The sequence below is a fragment of the Hypanus sabinus genome, chromosome 8 (genome assembly GCF_030144855.1).
Source record: "Hypanus sabinus isolate sHypSab1 chromosome 8, sHypSab1.hap1, whole genome shotgun sequence".
Classification (NCBI taxonomy): Eukaryota; Metazoa; Chordata; class Chondrichthyes; order Myliobatiformes; family Dasyatidae; genus Hypanus; species Hypanus sabinus.
In genome coordinates, this window is record NC_082713.1 from 45,386,483 (window position 1) to 45,408,595 (window position 22,113).

At 39.8% G+C, this 22,113-nt stretch overlaps 1 protein-coding gene across 2 annotated transcripts in view; it reads left to right on the forward strand.

Annotated features, from left to right (window-relative positions):
• dlg3 (discs, large homolog 3 (Drosophila)) overlaps positions 1 to 22,113 on the forward strand; it is a 502,957-nt gene that overhangs the window by 266,726 nt on the left and 214,118 nt on the right. The window contains exons 6-9 of one of the 2 annotated variants that reach the window (XM_059977050.1): positions 6 to 175; positions 7,479 to 7,615; positions 8,493 to 8,637; positions 10,190 to 10,340. In XM_059977050.1, coding sequence (XP_059833033.1) covers positions 6 to 175; positions 7,479 to 7,615; positions 8,493 to 8,637; positions 10,190 to 10,340 — 603 coding nt within the window. Of the gene's footprint in view, positions 1 to 5; positions 176 to 7,478; positions 7,616 to 8,492; positions 8,638 to 10,189; positions 10,341 to 15,550; positions 15,656 to 22,113 lie in introns of those variants that run through there. The other variant, XM_059977051.1, reaches the window with a different exon arrangement.

Sequence of the window (22,113 nt, forward strand, 5' to 3'; positions counted from 1 at the left end):
TTTAGGGTCAATGACTGCGTGCTACGAGTCAATGATGTGGATGTCTCTGAAGTTGTTCACAGTAAAGCAGTGGAGGCACTGAAAGATGCAGGACCTGTTGTCCGACTCTTAGTCCGCAGAAGGCAGCCAGCTACAGAGGCTATATTAGAAGTGAATCTTTTAAAAGGACCCAAAGGTAAAAGTATGTTATTACTGACTATTCATCATCTTGAAAACTCAAAACATGGCTTCCTTGTTATTTTACTATAGTAGAGTCCCTGGAGAAATGTAGTTAGCCCTACTTGCAGAACCTGCTCAATGATATTATAGCGTTGGACTTGCTTCAAAATACTAAGAATGAATTTTGCACACATAACATAAATAGTAGCTCATTGTTCCCTGCTTCACTAACACGAATAGCACCTGGGCTTCCATATTCTTAGCAACGCAATCATCCTCAGTCCCTGTAGTAACACCTGCATTTCTCCTGTATTATTAATACAGAAGGCCTGGCAATCTCAGACTCTAATACAAAATTGATGGGTACTTCCAGCTTGCATTGTGTCCAGGCAGTTTCAATCCCTGTAATACACAGTGGCTGAGCATATCCATTTCAGTAGTACTCAGCAGCTGAAGGTTCCTCACCTTGATAGTTGATAGTGTCTGGGTAGCTGCAGCCATGATTTCATGAAGGGTGCTTGACCTTAAAAGTTAGCTAACCAGCTGAGTGTTTCCAATATTTTCTGCTCTCAGTTCTGCAATATAAAGCGCCTAGTGCCAACAATTTACAGTGCCTGGGGACTCCTGCTCTCATAGTACATAATGTATAGACATTCTCAGTCCTGGAGTTCTGAAAGGAATGGATATAGGAATAGAGAATGCCCTGGTTATCATTATCCAAAATTCTGTAGATTGATAGGATGTTCAAACCATGTAGATTGAGTTGGAGTGTGATGAGAAAATTGTCCAGGAATACTAAGGACTAAGTACTAAGGAGATTGGTGAACAAGTTGAGAGCACATGAAGTTAAGGGTGACATGCTATCAAATTTTAAGAGGTAGGAATAAATGGGTTCTTTTTCAAGTTGACCATCAGCACCAAGTGGATTTTTACTGATCATAGGTTATATCAGTTTGGCACGAGGAGACGAAATGTAAAATATGCAAGATATTAAATAAGAATGTGAGTAGATGCAGAAAGGTTTCAAGGGGATATAGATAAGCTGAGTGATTGCACATCGTCATGGCATGAGGGGTAGCCTACATCAGAACATGAGGTTATCCATCAGTAGAAAAATTGCTGAGATAGAGTATTTTAAATGTTTAGAAACTTGATTGCCCTTGTACATGAGTTGTTGAAAGTTAACAGGCAGGTGCGGCAAGCAGTTAAGACTCAGATGATATATTGTTGTTATTAAGCATCTTCCAGCCCTCTCCTCCATGATTTACCTCTAGCTCTAACTTGGTGGATTCCCTACTGTTATGGCCTTTGCTCTACTTCTGTATTGTTCAATGGTAACTTAACCCAAAGTTGATTCCTTAATTTCTGTAGTGAGATTACATAAACTGGCTTTGTTTTCCCTTGAAATTTGGAAGTTCTGAAGTGATGTGATGAAATTTTGTTTAGATTCTGAGAAGGGATGATTTGTATTTCTACTGTTCCAGTTCTTTGGGGAATTTGAGACTGAAGGCATAGCTTGAGGACTGGAATGGGTACTTCTGCAACTTGAGAGGGAGAAGCATAAGTCACATGAATCAATACTGCAATGGAATAAAAGGAATTACAGAGGCATAAGAGAGGAGCTTGCCCAGGTGGATTGGAGGGGATACTGGCGAGGATGATGGCAGAGTAGAGGTGGCTGAAGCTTCTGAAACTAGTTCACAAGGCAAGGGATAGATATATCCCACAGAAGGAGAAGTTCTCAAATGGCAGGGCTAGGCAACTGTGGCTGAGAAGGGAAGTTAAGGAATGCATAAGGGTCATGAAAAGGGCAAATAATGTAGCAAAAATGAGTGGGGAGTTGGATGATTGGGAAACTTTTAAAATCCAACAAAAGGCAATGAAAAAAGCTGTAAGAAGGAAAAGATTAAATATTAGGGCAAACCAGCTGATAATATAAAACAAGATACTAATTTTTTTTCCATTAAATAAATATGAGTAAAAGGGAGATGAGAGTTGCTATTGGACCACTGGAAAATGATGCTGGTGAGGTGAATGGCAGATGAACTTAATAAGTACTTTACTTCCTTCTTTACTGTGGAAGATACTAGCTGTATGCCAGAGGTCCGTGAGTGTCAGGGAGCAGGAGTAGGTGTCATTGCGATTACAAAGGAAAAGGTGCAAGGCAAATTGAAAGGTGGGTTAGTCACATGGATCAGATGGACTACATCCCAGAGTCCTGAAAGAGTTGCTGAAGAGATAACAGATGCATCGGTCATGATCTTTAAAGAAACACTTGATTCTGACGTGGTCTCAGAGGACTGGAAAATTGCAAATGTAACTCCACTCTTTAAGAAAGGAGAAAGGTAAAAGAGAGGAAATTATAGGCCAGTTAGTCTAACCTCGGTGGTTGGGAAAGTGTTCGAGTCTATTATTAAGGGTGAAGTTTCAGGGTACTTGGAGATTAATGATAAAGTAAGTCAAAGTCAGTATGGTTTCTGTAAAGGGAAATCTTGCCTGACAAATCTGTTGGAATTTGTCGAAGAAGTAACAAGCAGGGTGAACAAAGGAGAGGCAGTGGATGTCGTTAACTGAGATTTTCAGAAGTTGCCTCACATGAGGTTGATTAACAAGATAAAATCCTAAAGTGTTACAGGAAATATACTGGCATGAATAGAGGAATGGCTGACAGGCAGGAGGCTGCAAGTGGGAATAAAGGGGATCTTTTCTGATTGGCTTCCAGTGACTAGTGGTGTTCCTCAGGGGTCAGTATTGGGACCACAACTTTTCACATTATTTGTCAATGATTTAGATAATGGAATTGATGGCTTTGCCGAAATTTTGCAGATGATACGAAGATAGATGGAGGGGTAGGTGGTGCTGAGGAAGCATTGTGATTGCGGCAGGGCTTATACAAATTGGAAGAATGGGCAAAAAAGTGGCAGATGGAATACAGTGTTGGGAAATGTACAATAATGCATTTTGGTAAAAGGATCAGTAGTGCAGACTATTATCTACATGGGGATAAAATTCAAACATCAGAGGAGCAAGGGGACTTAGAGGTCCTCTTGCAAGACTCCAGAAGGTTAATTTACAGGTTGAGTCTGTGGTACAGAAGGCAAATGCAATGTTGGCATTTATTTCAAGGGGAATAGAATATACAAATAAGGAGATAATGCTGAATCTTTATAAGACATTAGTCAGGCCGCACTTGAAGTATTGTCAATAGTTTTAGACCCCTATTCTGAGAAAGGATGCTTTGTCATTGGAGAGTCCAGAGGAGGTTCATGAGGATGATGCCGCCAGGAATGAAGGGGTTAACACATGGGGAGTGTTTGGCAACTTTGGGCCTGTACTCAATGGAATTTAGAAGAATGCATGGGGATCTCATTGAAACCTACCAAATGTTGAAAGGACTAGATAGGGTAGATGCGGAGAGGAGGATTCCTCTGGTGGGGGTATCCAGAATTAGAGGGCACAGCCTCAAAATTGATGGGTGACCTTTTAGAGCAGAGGTAAGGAGGAATTTTTTTAGCCATAGGGTGGTGAATCTGTAGAACGCTGTGCCACAGACAGCGGTTAAGGCCACGTCCATAGATGTATTTTAAGCAGAGGTTGATATATTCCTAATTGGCCAGGACATCAAAGGATATGGTGAGAGGGCAGGTGTATGAGGTTGAATGGGAACCAGGATCAGCCATGATGAAATGGCAGAGCGGACTCAATGGGATGAATGGCCTAATTTTCCTCCTACATTTTATGGTCTTATTTCGAAATGAATGAAGAAATGCTTCCAGTTGCAGAATCAAGTAGAGGTAGCTCTTAAACATTAAGTCAGTTGTTAATTTTGGGCATACAGTTGATATATTTTAAGTAGCATGGGGGGGAGGGAGGTCTATGTAGCTATGCCACAGATGAGACCTGTCTTCCTTGATCTTGAAACCAATCGGATAATAATGGACTGACAGAGAGAAGCAGAGCTATACCATTATGTCTAAGATCTAAGATCGCCATGAGCTACAAAGAGCATATCTTCTGGTCTAGTTACTGACAGATGATGAGTCATATTCCATTTGAAATCTTGCTAACATCAACTGCAAGCTTTGCATTCTATTCCTCAGCGTAAAAATTTGTGACATAGCTAAATGGGCAGCAAAAGTCTTCAATGCATGAAATTTTGAGGGGCTAAAGGTGTTTATATGTTTACAGACAAACTCAAGACGTTTGCTTAAAAATTTACAAAGCTAAGAAAATATTGGAGGAACTGGACTGATCAGTAGTCCAAGTATAAGGTTATGTTAGGAAGAAAAACAGTGACAAAACAAAAAATTTAAAAAAAGAGATCATCTCATATTCTCAGGCTTTCCCTCAGATCTGAAGATTAAGCATGCTTCCACTCTTTTTTTGTGGGTTGTGTGGTGACTAAGTAATTGCAGATTCTTCCACCGGGTGCAGGGGGTGACTGACTGGCAGACGGATGGGAAGCTTGTGAGGTGAATATAACCCTAAAATTGCAGCCTAATACAAAGTGATTTATTCTTAAATGCTTAGTCACTTACCTTTTAGCAGGAGAGTGATCAGACTTTTGTTTGGAATGGAGTGGGATGAGTTCAGTAAGTCCCATTTAATGTCAGAGAAATGTATACAATGTGCATCCAGACATTCTTTTTCTTCTCAGACATCCACAAAAACAGAAGAGTGCCCCAAAGAATGAATGACAGTTAAAACATTAGAGCCCCAAAGCCTCCTTACTCCCTCTTCCCACGTGCAATCATCAACAAAGCAATGACCTTGAGAAGAATAATCCCAATGATTATCTAAGATTTCTGCTGATCTATGAAAAGTGAAGAGAAAGGTTGATGCCCATCATGTATTAACTGCTCTCCACCATTATTTAGCCCCCTGCGACAACACTCATAAGAACAAGTTACATGCCATTGATGCAATTTTGATGTGCAATAAATCTTGACATTCTCGAGTACCATAATGGGAGGGCATAATAGTGCATCTCCTGTTCATTTAGACATCATAAAAAGCTTTTTCCATCTTCGTGCAGTCATCTTCAGGCCACTGCTGTGCTAGTGAAGCAGTAAAGAAAGTCCCCAGACTGGACAAAATGGATGTAAGAAAATGCAGAGATATTGCATATTTAAAGAATATTTATTGCCATTCTTCTAAACTGTTCCTTATTTAAATGTAGGTAATTATTTTTATAGTCTTCTCAGAGAAGAAGACTATAGAAGAAGTCTTCTCTATAAATATCACCATCAGCACATACAGTATAACCATCAAGTGGTGTGCTTATCCCCTGCTGTATGTGCTTTAGACTTGTGACTGTGAGGCTAAGCGCAGCTCTAAAGCCATATATAAGTTTGCTGATGACACCACTGTTGTTGGCCAAGTCAAAGCTGGTGATGAATATAGGAAGGAGACTGAAATTCTGGCTGAGTGGTGCCACAACAACCTCTTCATCAATGTCAGAAAGACTAAGGAGATGATTATTGACCATAATGGAAACTGGAGATCCATGAGCCAGTCCTCATTGGTGGATCAGAAGTGGAGAGTGTCAGCAACATTGAATTCCTCTGCATTAGCATTTCAGACGACCTGTCCTTTGTCCAGCATGTAAGTGCTATTAAAAAGAAAGCATAGCAATGCTTTTACTTTCTTAGAAGTTTGTGAAGGTTTGGCATGTCATCCAAAACTTTGCTTAACTTCTATATACTGACTGCTTATTTCACAGCCTGGTATGAAAACACCAATAAGACAGGTATATGGAGGAATTTAAGGAGGGGGGGTTATATGGGAGGCAGGGTTTGAGGGTCGGCACAACATTGTGGGCCGAAGGGCCTGTACTGTGCTGTACTACTCTATGTTCTATGTTCTATAAGTTTTAATGGAAAATCCTATGAAAAATAGTGGCTTTGGCCCAGAATATACTGGGTAAAGCCATTCCCACCATTAAGCACATCTGTACGGAGGTCTGTCATAGGAAAGCAGCATCAATCATCAAGGACCCCATCACCCAGATCATCAGCAAGAAGGTACAGGAGCTTCTGGATCCACACCACAAGGTTCAGGAACAGTTATCACTCTTAGCTATCAGTCCCTTGAACCAGAGGAGATAACTTCACTCGCCCCAACACTGAATTGTTTCGTATGGGCTCACTTTCAAGCACTCTTCATCTCAGGTTCTTGTTATTTATTGCTTTTTTTAATTTTGTATTTGCACAGTTTGTTGTCTTTTTCACTTTGGTTGTTTGTCCATCTTGTGTGTGGTTTTTCATGGATTCTATTGTGTTTCTTTGCATTTACTGTGAATGCCTACAAGAAGATGGATCGGAGGCTTGTATGTGGTGAAATAGTGTACTTTGATAATAAATTTACTTTGAACTGAGATGTCTGTCAGTCTGTCTTCTAGGAATATTTCAAAATGTTAAACTTAAAACAAGAGAGGTATATGAAAAAAATGTCAATTGAGTGTCCAGTTCATTAGTTTTGCTAATAAGTTGTTTTCTTTAAGTCTAAGAATAAGTAGTGAGTTAAGAACAATTTCCATTAAAAGGCGTCTTATTGGCAATCCTTAATGAAGCCACACTTTTAAAAAAATCTCTCAGGAGGCAAAAGACAATTAGCAAAGTGTAAGGATTGCAATCATCAGATAATTTGCAAAATATTGTACAACTGGCTCATTAACATATTTCAGTGATGCTCCTGGCAAGTCAAGAATGATAGGTTGGATCTGCTTTCGGGACAGGAGCTAGAATGTTGCATGACAACCAACTGTGAACATTTTGTTTCCATATCTCTAACCCTTGAAGTACAACCTTGATACAAAATACCCTGATTTATAAATCATGGCCTTTTGGGAGATTGATCAGATCTCATTGGTTGAATTGGGGTGGGTGGGAAAAGAGTAGACTCAATGATCACTAAAAAAATAAGTGGTGCAGCTGATTATGGAGGTAAGAATCACGTTCAAGGATTGCAAGGGCAAACAGTAAAGTAATTTGGGAATGGAATTGCTGATTAAGACCTTCATTAGAGTGTCAAGGATGAAATGGACTTCTTCTCATATCTTTTTCTCAATTACTCTATGAATTTACTTGTGTTCATGGATAGTGTCCTTAACTTCCAGAAATCTTTATTGTATTAGCCAAATTTTATGAACTGCAGGGTTATGACAATTGTGATGCTTTTAAAACCGATCATGTACAAGAGACTATTGGTCCCTAGCAGTCTAAACAATAATTCAACACTCTGTTTATCATGGTCTGAATCTCAGATGGCCTCTTTTTGAGCATTATACTGCAAATAAGTAATTAATGTTATTCCCCTAGGCCTAGGTTTCAGTATTGCTGGAGGGATTGGAAATCAGCACATTCCTGGAGATAACAGTATCTATATAACCAAAATCATTGAAGGTGGAGCAGCCCAGAAAGATGGTAGACTGCAAACAGGAGATCGGCTACTTGCCGTAAGTTTTCTACGTCTGAAAAACTTCACTGTTTTTAATTACTTTGTTCTTAACAAATGTGAACCTAAATATATTTTACAAGTAAACTACATCTCGAGAAAGCAAATTCAGAGGAATGAAACATTTTGGAAGGAGAATGAGCAGAAGGAGAATAAAGTCAGTGATACAATTCTAGTGTGGGTGCAATGACAGTGAGATCTGGGGCTTAAATACTCAAAATTCTGCAGGTGGCCAGACGTGGTAAGAAGGCTGTTTATAAAAATAGCACATACTATCCTTAGTTTTGGTTATGGAGGTAAAATGTGCAAATGCAAATGCTGATTCTATACTTTTAGAAATCAGTAGCTGGGGATCAGTTGGGGTATTCCGTCAAGTTCTGAGAAGCGCTGTTTAGGAAGAATACTGGCTTAGCACAGATTCTAGAAAACCTTCATTGGAACTGTACTGCAGATAAAGAACTTCATTTAAGAATTAAAATTAAAGAAACTGGGATTGTTCTGTTAGAGTAAAGAAGGCTTGGAAGATTTAATAGAAATATTCAAAACTTTATGGCAATTTTGAAAGAGTACTTTGGAGAAATTATTTCCATGGACCTCAGTAGTTAAAGGGGTCAATTGGCACAAGACCAGAGAGGAAATAAGATTTAAAAAAAAATAAATGTAAACATCTTGAATGTCCTGTTTCTAAAGGCAGTGAAAGCAGATTTGACCATTGCTTTCAAAACTGAAAGTTTGCTGAGCATTTTTGCATGATCAGGGAAATGGAGCTAATTGCATATCTCACAAAATGTTAGCACAGACGGAGGTGGAAGTGTGAATTGGGGTGATGCAGGATTGGGTGGAGGAAATTTTCAAAGCTCACTTTTTGTTCTGGACAGGTCAATAATATCAGCCTGCAGGAGGTGCGGCATGAAGAAGCTGTGGCAGCTCTCAAGAACACTTCAGATATGGTCTATTTGAAAGTTGCTAAACCTGGTGGCAGTCACCTTAATGATGTATATGCACCTCCTGACTATGCTAGCAGTAAGTATTTACTGTTTTATCATTTGCATTGGCATTATTTTTGTCAAAGTGAGAGAGGAAAATATGCACAATATAGTCTTTGTGTGGAAATTCTGAAGAGGCTAGTTTCCTGTCCCTTGTTAATTTCATGTCTGTGATTGGAAGACTGCCTCCATGAGCGTGTAACCCATGAACACATGCAAAGTGGAGGAGACAAATGAAGCCACATTCTCACATGATTGCTGACACTCATTTCTGAGTTATACCTGATCTTAGAGTACTACTGTGCACAAGAGAGGATAGCAGTATCTATATAACCAAAATTATCAAAGATGGGCCAAGCAGCTTTCTGTCATTGGGTCAGACAGCATCCATCAAGGCAAAGAGATGTTCATCATTTGGTTCAACACCTTATGTCAGGATTCCCATGCATGGTCTCAGTCCTAAACATTGGCAATTCCTCTGCCTCTACAGATGCTGCCCAACTCCTGAGTTGTGTCTCCAGCTTTCCAACTTCAGTAGGAACTCAGGCAGTGGGGATTTAAACTTAGTCAAACTTAGTTCATGTAGTCTGCATGGATCCTGGCAATATTTTCACGCCATTTATGAAGCAATGGGTGAGGACTGAATGTAGATTACTACCTACTTGCCGCAAAACCAGCTAGAATACAAATCAGCCCCCAATCTTTAGTCAGATCTGAATCTAGATTTCTCTGCCTGGTGCATGAAGCATCTAGCCATTTTCCTTTGATTTATGGAGATGGAATAGAACATGGGTGTGCTGCCAAATCCACTGCACATTCATGCTGGATTTCATCTTTTCCAAGACACTACACCCTGACGCATTCCCCTGTCTGACCTACATCACATTCTAACATATCATCACTTGGTATATAGTTTCCTGATTCCCATCCTGGGCTACCTTTAGCCTGATATAATTCGTGGCTGGTCACCTTTCTCACTGTCTGGCCTCTGATAGATGAAGGAAAAAAATAGGTGCTTGTATTTGTACATCACCTTTGAACCATGGGATATGTTGTAGCCAATTTAATATGCAGTCACTGTTAAATTGTTGAAAATATGCTGGCAAATTTGTGCATAACAAGTTCCCACAGATAGCAGTGCGATAATGAATAGATAACTCTTTTCAATGGTGTTGATTGAGGAATAAGTGTTGAATAGGACACTCAGAATTTGTGCCATGCTCTTCTTGAAAAAACTGTCATTAGATCATTTATATCAGTTTTGGATAGCAGATTAGTTTAGTATCATATCCGAAAGACATCACATCATAATATAGAAATCTTTTAGTAATTCTCTTGGATATCAACATGCTTGAGTGCCTAAATGGGAATTAATTCCACAATTTTATGATTCAGTGAAAGTCCTATCAATTGAACATGACTAACATCTGCAAAATAAGCTTAGTGTGGAGTAAGGAGATGCCATTTCCAAATTCAAAACAACCATTTTGCTGCTCCAATACACTGCTATAGGGCAACATGTAAAAAGTCACATTTATTTTGGCTCTGTTGTTCTTTGCTAATTCAATGCATTTATCTTTACGTTGCAGCATTTTCAACCCTCACAGAGAATCATGTGAACACTGGTATGAGTTATATGGGTGGAGTTGAGAGCAAACCCACATATCCACTGCCAGCAATCACGTCAGGCCGCTATTCTCCAGTTCCTCGGCATGTCATGGGAGATGACGACTTCACAAGGTCAGTCCCTGTTAAAACAGTGCAATAGCATGCTAGTCTGTAGCCTTACAATTGTAAGTGGAGACCATAATTTTTCTTTGAACAAATTCCATAGAAGGTTCAGATTACTTGGCCATTCTTAATGGAAAAAATGATTTCCAAAGAAAATATATTGTCAATTTTATTTTACGGTCCAATGGATTAAAATTTAAATGTTATTTTTCAATGTTTGAGGTTGCATGATTACAGTTTGGACCATAAGATGAAAAGAATTGAGAGATGTGGAATGGATTAACTGCTGATTAAGAAAGAACAAAGTAGCACATGAATTATTACCACAAAAGAGAATAAATGCCATATTGTCTTAGAGACTAGGATCCGGGAATTGATTTATAAAAAACAGAATTTCAGTCTTAAATATAATTTTGAACAATATGTGGACTTATCTCTCAAATATTTGCATCATAATTAGCAAAAGGCTTCAAAAAAGTGCAATGTGTTCTTGTTAAATCTTGTTACCGTCAAACATAAGGTGAAGGTGAGGACACGACTCATAATTTTTTTTCCTCCTTGGCTGTTAACTTTTGACTGGAAATGTCACATATGAAGAAATATTCATTGCACTGCTACTAACAGACTTTTTTTTAATGGACTTATTCAAGTTATGCCAACAGAATTTGTTACATTTCCTAGGAAGTTATCCTCTGACGTTTTAAGCCATAATTAATACAAGGGTGTACAGGATATTGGATTATGCCATTTCTAATCTTTGTCATCTTGTGGATTGGAACAAAAGTATTTTAGAATGATAGCAGAGAAGCAGAGTTTGTGTGTAAGACGTGGTGGGATGTAATGTTGGAGTGTCATCAGGTATGTTTAAGTGAGTAAATGAATGACAGACAAAAATTGAAAGCATAAGAATAATTCCTTAGAAAGGAGGACCTCCACCCATGAGTCTACTTACTGGCCTCGCATGTTCTTTAAGGCACTGGCCTCATGAGGCCAACAGTTTAGATGCGTCCTTCCCCTCAACGCTGATACTTGCTCTTTCATACTATAGACAATAGGTGCAGAAGTAGACCATTCGGCCCCTCGAGTCTGCACCGCCATTCTGAGATCATGGCTGATCATTCTCTATCAATACCCAGTCCCTGCCTTGTCCCCATATCCCTTGATTCCCCATCAGATATCTATCTAGCTCCTATTCCCCTATCCATCAGATATCTATCTAGCTCCTATTCCCCTATCCATCAGTTATCTATCTAGCTCCTATTCCCCTATCCATCAGATATCTATCTAGCTCCTATTCCCCTATCTATCAGATATCTATCTAGCTCCTATTCCCCTATCCATCAGATATCTATCTAGCTCCTATTCCCCTATCCATCAGATATCTATCTAGCTCCTATTCCCCTATCCATCAGATATCTATCTAGCTCCTATTCCCCTATCCATCAGATATCTATCTAGCTCCTATTCCCCTATCCATCAGATATCTATCTAGCTCCTATTCCCCTATCCATCAGATATCTATCTAGCTCCTATTCCCCTATCCATCAGATATCTATCTAAAAGAAGCTCATGGAAAGAAGACATTTGCTGAAAAGAGGAATGAGAAAGAAGGCTTATGTCATCAAAGACTTAGTTCCTTCTTATGTGTCTATATATCAAGCAGGAACCTTATAGGGATTTTTTTGCCTGATATTAGTAATGGGCCATCATGTAACATGTCATCTTGTTTATGGTGTTGGAATTTAAATTGAGCAGTTTGCAAAGTGGTGTACATTCCTCTCTTTAGAGACTCATGTAAAGTCTAAGCTGAAGTTTTACTGTCCCGTTAACTCCTCTACTTCTGGAATAATGGATTGGTTTTGACTTGGTCAATGCACTGTATTGCCCTCCCCATATCCAAGCCAAGCTGTCGCAATCCCATGGATTGGATTGTAGAATGACATAGAATGGTCTATGTCAGTGAAACCTTAAAGCCCACTGGCCCTTTGAGGCCTATGAAACTTTCTAAATGACTCAGGTTATCAGAAACAATTAAATAGTGTTAAGATACATTTAAATACTTATAAATAAAGTAAACAAACAAATATATAATTGCATAAAAATGTAACTATACATATTTAAACAATATTTAATTGGTATGATGAAATTAAAGGCCAATAATATAAATTAAAAGATAAATGTTTTAATAGTTTTAAGATTTGTTTTGCTGAGCTATCAAACATGGTTACTTGTGCCTGAAACAGACTCTAAGCCCAAATATTTAAACTGCAGCAAACACACTTTTTACCATAGGGCCGTAAAAAAAATTCTAGCCCTCCAACTGCTGGGAATGTTGGCTGACTTACTGGTGGTTTTGAAACTTGGCTTGGCTTGACTTGGACTTCTCCATCCTGACATCATGTAGGACGTTGACTTACTCCATTCACCCACTGCTCAGAAACTGTCCAATATTAAAATCTACCCCTCAGCTATTGAAATGCACTGGCATACTGACAGCATGAGACTTTGGGAAATGTATCAGTTTAAAAATCAGATCAAAACACTAAAACATATTAGACAGTGTATATTATGTTGCTGGTGGTTTAGTGAGGAAATGGTGCCCACCTGCACTTTGTTCTTCAGCACATCTTCCACTACCATGAATGTCCACTGTAACTTGTAAGTTCAGAACATTCTAGAGGTGAGATGCTAGTGAATCTGACTGCCTGATTTGTCACTGCACTCTGTGTTGAGTTTAATTGTACTAATGCCTTTTGTCGAGGCCTACCATTAGATTAGTTCTGTGGTGTTATCAGTGGCTATATGTGACAGTAAATGAGGATGTTGTACTCCCCTTTTACTCTTCTTTCATCACAGCACTTGCTCTGCCTCCTAACGTTTCTGATATTTTCCAATCACACTTCTCAATTACAATGGGGCAATCCTCCTCTTTCAAATTACATCTTCACTTCAGGCCCCACACCAGAACTTGACAGGTTTTGTTTATGACCAGCTCCCTTCCTATTCACAGCTTGCTTCTTCTGCCTGCCAGCCTGCAATCTCAATGAAACAAGCTGTGAGCACATCTCCCCTCTTGTCTCCATGTCAACCAGTATCTGGCAATATTCCAAAAGCCTGCTGTTGGGCACCTGTAGAGCGCTTACCACAAATAAATACTTCTGGGGTTCTGATTTAAATATCAGAGGCTTCCATGAGCCATGCTGAAGCTGCAGAGGCAACATAAGTCTCGCACAAAAGGACGGCTGCAAATAGTTGAAAGTATTGGTTTAGACCTTAGAGGAAGGATTAGATCAACTGCAGTGTTGGTTAATCATCTGATGCCAATAAGCTTTGACTGCAGGTAGCCAACAGCTGTCGCTCCATTCTTACTCTTGTCAAAATCCTCCACGTCAGATGACTAAAGACCTCCTTGCTCTGTGGTAAATCAAAGGCTGGCTTTGGGGTCTTTCTCTTCGCCTCACCATGACACTATAAACTCCATGCTCATTGGCTAAAAGTAAGTTGAACCCCAGCCATAAAATCAAGAAGCAGATTTTGACTTGCCACATCAAAGTCATTCAGGGATGGAAGGCTCTGGATTATAGTCATTTGGTGACTCTCTGGGAAATTGTTATGCATTTCTGTGTTGAGCTGATGGTGATTAGACACCAAGGAGATTAGGATAGCCATAGGAGCTGTCTTAATGTTATGTGTTGTAATCATGTATGGCTGTGGTCAGTCAAGGTATGAACTTGGGGAAGCTTGCATTTGTGGCAGGATAACTAGCCATTTACTGCTGGCTGTAGGTGGCTGGAGTGCATTTAATATTTCAGTAATATTTAAATAATATTATAAATATATTGTTTGATTTTATATTTGTTGTTGTTTACATAATGATTACAGGTTATATGTAAAAAGTACGTGAATGACATACATTGTCACACCACCACATGGTGTTACAAAATATAACAGTGGCCATCAGGAATATTTATAACTTTACCTGCCTTGGCAAAAAAAAGTGTCAACAACTTATTGATAAATTAATCAGAATCAGGCTTAATATCACTGGCATATACCGTGGAATTTGTTGTTTTGCGGCAACTGTATATTGCAATACATAATAATAAAAACTATAAATTATAATAAGATAAATAAAAAAGAAACAAAATAAATAAGTAGTGCAGAAAGTATGGGGGGAGGGAATATTAAGGTAGTGTACATGGGTTCATTGTCCATTCAGATATTAGATGGCTGAAACATTGGGTGTGTATCTTCAGGCTCCTGTACCTCCTCCTTGATAGTAACAATGTGAAGAAGTCATGTTCTGGGTGATAGGGGTCCTTAAGGATTGATGCTGCCTGCTATAATCTGGAAAGAGTCCAAGGCAATACTGGTAGACCATTTTGCTCACATTCTCAAAGTCCGTGTCTTGCCAGCTGAAAGCATGTAGGAATGCAGTGGTCATTGCAGGCTCCTCGTGGTTCAGGATGCTACTGCCTGCACACACATTACTTTCCAAGCCCAGACTGCTCTATTCCAGAACCAGAAAGGAAGAGCAGTTCTTTAAGTGTGTGGAGCCCTTATAAACTGGGAAAAAGTCTTAAAATGCTTGAAGCAGATTAAAGCAGGATGACAGCAGTTTCCAGAGCAGTACAATTCACCAAAGTAATAATCCAGCCAACATAACTATGGTTCATATTCTGAGTACTTACAGATGAGTGTTGCTTTAAATTGTGCTAAACCAGGTTTGTGCAAGTTAAGCTAAGTAGTAACACGTAAAGTACAGATTTGTGTGTCTGCATCTGTGTTTTATATTAAACTGCAACACTACTTTAGATACTTACTTGGTTTTTCCTGCTGCTTCAGGTGAGCACCTAAGCTACCTTAATGAAAGTCCTGAACATAATGGTAGAGTTTTTGTGGAAACCAGACAGCTAATCATATACCTTTATTTAAGTGTTCAGAAAAGTATAATCCCTTGTTCTTCTTCCAACCCTGCATCAAGATATTACATGTCTCTCTGTATCTCTCTCTCTTTCCTTCTCCCTCTCCCTTTCCTCCTCCCTCTCCCTTCCTCTTTCTCTCTCTCTTGCCACCCCACCCTCTCACGACGACCTTAATCCCCTCCCATCTCCACTGATGAATTTAAATATTCTTTCATATCTCTCGGCCACTGCATTTAGGTGTTCTAGCCAGCATGGTATAGGATTGGATTGCTGTGTGCCTGTAGGTGGAGTGATGGATTATGCAATAACCACTGTGCTACAGAAGTTATAATCAAGTTCAGGGTGTGGGCTGGAAACCGGAGCAATTATGTCTCAAGATATTCAATACCAAGGGGCTGTGTGAGTACTAGGATATTTTGTGATATTCTTCAGTGAATAGTATGTTGTCTGAGGCTTACAAATGTGGTAAAGATGAAGTACAGCAATAGCAGATTAGCTAATTTGCACCTTTAAGAATGTACTTCCTGGTTATGGAGCAGCCTGCAGGTTTCCAAACCTATGGGCGGCACTCTATACAGAAACTAGCAAGGCATAAAAGGTGCTTGTCAGTCGCTACTAGGAAGCACTACTTGATAGCACCACTCTGAGATCCAGTGCTCAGAATCTAAACAACTGTAATATTTAGCAATATCTTCTCCAATACAAAAGTTAGCATTATAAAGTAGCTTGAGGGAGTGCAATTTAAATCAAAACCTGTAGCTGTAATCCTGTAACACTTGGATGTCAACATTTGTAATATTGTGTGAAATTTCAAGCACCTTGAACTGTAGAATTGTGGAAGGATGACCAGTGAATCTAAGTTTTGAAACAACGTTATTGGAGCATCCTGTAATGCCATGGAGATTTAGCACTTCACTCAAGATTGTATAATGTAACCCTCGCAAGGCCTTGCAGTACCCCTGGGCCTTATGCACAGCTGGCATTTACTAGAGACAGGCAGTCAATCTACCTAGAGTTTCTCTTCATTTATTTCAATGTATTTCTGGTATTCTAATATATTTGCACTTGGGCAAAATTTATTTGTTGCATGTAAAATTTACTCCTGTGCAGCTGAAGTCAAACTTGAAGCTAACAAACTAGTGGGCTGAATTTTGGAGAGTGAGAGAGAAATTAAATTGAAAAGGAACTTTTTCCTTCAGAAACTGTATATCGCAGGGCTGATGCAGAGTTCCTTTCCCCCCACAGATGCTGCTGGGTCCAATGAGTACCTCCAGCAGATTGTTATTTGCTCCAAATTCCTGCGTCAGCGGCCTCTTAAGTCTTTAAAGCACCATGATGTTGGCATGAATGTTGAATGGATGTACAGTGATATCATACAAAGGAAATGTATGAAACTGATTTTTTTTTTAAATTAACCATTAACTCATGTTAATCTATGATAGATGAGATATTGTTTTGTTGGTGTTCAGCCCTTGGGTGTTACGAGTATCTGTAAACTCCAAAGTGTCATCTGCATAACATATAAGAACATGCAGTGGACACCATGTTCGTGAGGATAATACTGCACATTGGCGTCCATCCACCACTAGTTTGCTAGGTAGTCCAATCAAAGGTTGTGGAGTGTTGATCTGACCCCAATGCTGCATTTTGGATATCAGTTCTCCAGCCTTTAATTTCCGATGACCTCACTTGATTAGTGCGTACAACATCAGGAAAGTTTCCTATTCAGTCAACTCTTCCCTGCTACTAACACCGTACCTCCCCCAAATTCCCTAGCCACCCGCACTCCCAGTGCCAGGCCTTTTTATGAAAGAACAGGCAATTTAGAGGTCATCTGCTAGTTAATGTTTTTTTTTCCTTCTGGCTGTTGTGACAATTCTAAACCCTTCAGGTGTTTCCAATACTTGATTCAAATTGCGAAGTTCCATGGAGATGGTGAATGACATTTTCAAAACATTTGCACACATCTAAAAGTATACAATGTCTTTTGAAGATGAGCAGAGAGGATAATGAACAGGAGAAGATGCTGAAAATGGATGAAAATCTGGAATCCACAGGACATATTTAGGGAGCAATTCTTCAGACTGAACCTCAGAAAAGAACGAGGTGTGAGATGGTCTGGGCTGCCATGGGTAGTGGTGGAAGCTGATAAGATAGTGGCATTTATAAAGCTTTAGAAACATGAATAAGTAGGGAATAGAGGGATGTGGATCATCTGCAGATTTACTTTGGCAATGTGTTCAGCAGAGATACTGTGGGGTGGAGGGTCTGCTGCAGTGCCTTGCTGCTCCTTGTTCTATATCAGCCAGTTCTTTAGAGATATTTTCTTACTGTAATTGGAGGAAATATCTAAACTAGTCACACTCCTGCCAAGTGCTACCTCTGATAATCACTATGCAACACCAGGAGCTGCAGAACATGCAATAGCAGTGTATTATTGGAGACTATGTACAACTAACACATGTGCTTACACGCACATATGTTATGCCATTATGTCACATTTAAACTTCACTCATTTACCTATTTACATTTAAGTATACTACATTGTTTGCCCCCTTTGAGGAAGTGTTTCACAGATAAGCAGCAATTACAAGATTTGGTCTGTTAACTGGCTTCCTCAGATGGTTGGACATTCTTAACTGCATTTTCTCTGCCATTGTACAGTAGTTACTTCTTGATCTGATGAATTTCTGACACCCTGACTTAATTCACTATTGATATGTCTCCACTTCAGTAGCTAGTCAATATCCACCTGAAAATAGCCCATCATCACATATTTCCTCAGTGAGTTCTCAAAAATCTCTTACTGCAATCATTTGAAAATCATGGACTCTTCTGACTTTTCACCAATTTGCACAAAATATTCTTCAGCATATCCTACACACTTGTAAAGTCTGACCAATCTCTCACTTCTCCATGTCCGTATGTATTTTGTTAGTCTCAAGCCTCTTACTGTCTTGTATTGTCTAAAATTGTCTTTGCCTCTTCATGATGGGTTTATGAATCATGATTTTGCTCCTGTTCCAACAGTTGTCTCTGCATTCTCTCTTCTCAGCTCAGCTACATTGAACTCAAACACATTGAGGTCTATGGTACAGCTGCAGCTGATCTAGTGTGAATTCTGTGGTGAAATGTGATGCGTTGCTTGAATAGGAAGTTAGCTAAATGATTATTCATAACTAGACATGAACAATCTTGGAAAATTTATCTCTTCGAAGATTTGGCCAAAAGAGACTGGATGGTATGAGAAAATTAATGAATCATCAATGATTCTTGCACCTTTCAAACAGATATAATGTGAATTGAGATTGCTATGTGATAGCATGTGATTCCTTTTCTCACTTTCTTTCTAGAGTGCAAAACACAAATGCTATTAGCCTCCCTTAAGCATTATCCTAAACATTTACAACAGACTGAAAAGCTTGAGCATGTAGATATTAAGAAAGACGATGTACGGGAGCTTTTGGAAATCAAATTGGATAAGTCACTGGGACTGGACGAGATGTACCCCAGGGTACTGTGGGAGGCGAGGAAGGAGATTGCTGAGCCCCTGGCGATGATCTTTGCATCATCAATGGAGATGGGAGAGGTTCTGGAGGATTGGAGGGTTGCGGATGTTGTTCTGTTATTCAAGAAAGGCAGTAGAGATAGCCCAGGAAATTATAGACCGGTGAGTCTTATTTCAGTGGTTGGTAAATTGATGGAGAAGATCCTGAGAGGCAGGATTTATGAACACATTGATGAAGGAAGAGCAGTAGATGAAGTGTATATGGATTTCAGTAAGGCATTTGACAAGGTACCCCATGCAAGGCTTATTGAGAAAGTAAGGAGGCATGGGATCCAAGGGGAAATTGCTTTGTGGATCCAGAACTGGCTTGCCCACAGAGGGCAAAGAGTGTTTGTAGACGGGTCATATTTTGCATGGAGGTTGGTGACCGGTGGTGTGCCTCAGGGATCTGTTCTGGGACCCCTACTCTTCATGATTTTTATAAATGACCTGGATGAGGAAGTGGAGGGATGGGTAGTAAATTTGCTGATGACACAAAGGTTGGATAGTTTGAGGACTGTAGTAGATAGTGTGGCGGACTGTCAGAGGTTACAGCGGGACATTGATAGGACACGAAACTGAGCTGAGAAGTGGCAGATGGAGTTCAACCCAAATAAGTGTGAGGTGTTTCACTTTGGTTGGTCAAATATGACGACAGAATATTAGTATTAAAGGTAAAGACTCTTGGCAGTTTGGAGGATCAGAGGGATCTTGTGGTCCGAGTCCATAGGAAACTTAAGGCTGCTGCGCAGATTGACTCTATGGCTATGAAAGCATACGGTGCATTGGCCTTCATCAATCGTAGGATTGAGTTCAGGAGCTGAGAAGTAATGTTGTGGCTGTATAGGACCCTGGTCAGACCCACTTGGAGTACTGTGCTCAGTTCTGATCGGCTCACTACTGGAAGGATGTGGAAACCATTGAAAGGATGCGGAAGAGATTTACAAGGATGTTGCCGGGATTGGGGAGCATGCCTTATGAGAATAGGTTGAGGGAACTCAGCCTTTTTTCCTTGGAGCGACAGAGGATGAGAGGTGACCTGATAGAGGTGAACGAGATGATGAGAGGCTTTGACCGTGTGGATAGTCAGAGGTTTTATCTCGAAGCTGAAATGGCTAGCACGAGAGGGGACAGTTTTAAGGTACTTTGAAGTAGATACAGAGGAGATATCAGGGGTAAGTTTTTTACGCAGAGAGTGGTGAGTGCATGAAATGGGCTGCTGGTGACGGTGGTGGAGGCGGATACGATAGGGTCTTTTAAGAGACTCCTGGACAGGTATATGGAGCTCAGAAAAATAAAGGGCTTTAGGTATCCCTAGGTAATTTCTCAGGTAAGGACATGTTTGGCACAGCTTTGTGAGCTGAAGGGCCTGTATTGTGCTGTAGCTTTTCTATGTTTCTGTGTTTCTGTTATCCATGTTATAACATACACCATACAACTATATAACTACACCATAGTGTGAGGCACCACACACAAACTTCTTATTATGTTACATATAGATAGTATTGTAAGCGTTGCTAAACTTCTAAAATATTGAATTATATCTAAGAATGGCTCTTTGTTCAGTCATATTTTCATAGTTCTTAATTTTTACAATGATTTTGTCCTTAATAAGTTGTGAATATTTGGCATTCTTCTTTAATGCTATTACTACTTGAACAAAGACACCTTTACTCTATTTAAGTTTCAGGTTTAGTGATGAAGTTGCTTGAGAACCTCCTCTACAAAATGAAAAGTATTTTCCTCACTGCCTTGCTTACATTATCAATACCTCTGCCTTGCAGAACTTGTCATTTGCCAACTGAAAAATGTATTGCAATTAGGCATTAGAGGAAAGATTCTTTTGTGTATTTATGCTAAGACACTTGCTGAACCAGTTTTGATGTTTTGCAGACTCACTCTTATAACTTTCCTGTGAGTTTTTTTTCCTACACTACATGATTGGTGGCAGTGCTCTAGTTACAGTGTCTATAAAAAGTATTCACCCACCCCCCCAGAAGTTTTCATGTTTTATTGCTTTACAACATTGAATCAAAGTGGATTTAAGTTGACTTGTTTTGATGCTGATCAACAGAAAAAGACTTTCATGTCAAAGTGAAAACAGATCTCTATAAAGTGATCTAAATTAATTACAAATATAAAGCCCAGAATAATTGATTGCATAAGTATTCAGTCTCTTTAATATGACTACACCAATGGGGCTATCAGCAAACCCCAGCTTGCACCTGTGGTGCCCCAACCCAAGACGTCCTCCACCTGGTCCAAACATGCCCTCTCACCAAGATCTGAGATGGTTTTACAGTATTGCCGCTGTCCATCGCTGTGGCCACAAATTGAAGGAGTGGCTAGACAAAAGCCAGTTAAAAGTATGAAGAGAAAAGCACCTGACATACAAAACAACAATAAATGTCACACCAAATCATCACTAGGGTAGCCAATTGGTTTTGGAAGTCACACAATTACTTAAATAGAGATCAGCTGTGTGCAGTCAAGATATTTCAATTGATTGTAGTAAAAATACCATAAGACATAGGAGCAGAAATAGGCAATTTGGCACATTGAGACTTCTCCACCATTCAATCATGACTGATCCTTCCCCTCCCCCAACTCTTCAGCCCTACTCAACGGCCGCCTCCCTGTAACCTTTGATGCCATGTCCAATTAAGAACCTATGAAGCTCTGCCTTGAATACACCCAACAAATTCCACAAGTTCACCACCCTTTGGCTAAAGAAATTGCTCGGCATCTCTGTTTTGAAAGGGCGCCCCTCTAACCTGAGGCTGTGCCCTCTTGTCTTAGACTCTCCCACCACCCTTTCCTCATCTACCCTGTCAAGGCCTTTCAACATTCGAAAGATTTCAGTGAGATCCCCACCATCCTTCTAAATTCCAGCGAGTACAGACCCAGAACCATCAAATGTTCCTCGTATGTTTAACCTTTTCATTCCTGGAATCATCCTTGAGAAAATTCCTCTGAACTCTCTTCAGTGCCAGCACATCTTTTCTTAGATAAGTAGCACAAAACTATTGACAATGCTTAAGGTGAGGCCTCACCAGTGCCTTTCTAAAGCCCCAGCATCACATCCCTGCTCTTGTATTCTAGAAATCAATGGTAACATTGCATTTGCCTTTCTCACCACCGACTTTACCTGCAAGTTAACCTTCAGGGCGTTCTGCACAAGGACTCCTAAGTCCCTTGGCATCTCAGATTTCTGTACTTTCTCCCCATTTAGAAAATAGTCCATGCATTTATTTCTTCAACCGAAGTGCATGACCATGCATTTTCCAACATTATATTGCATTTGCCACTT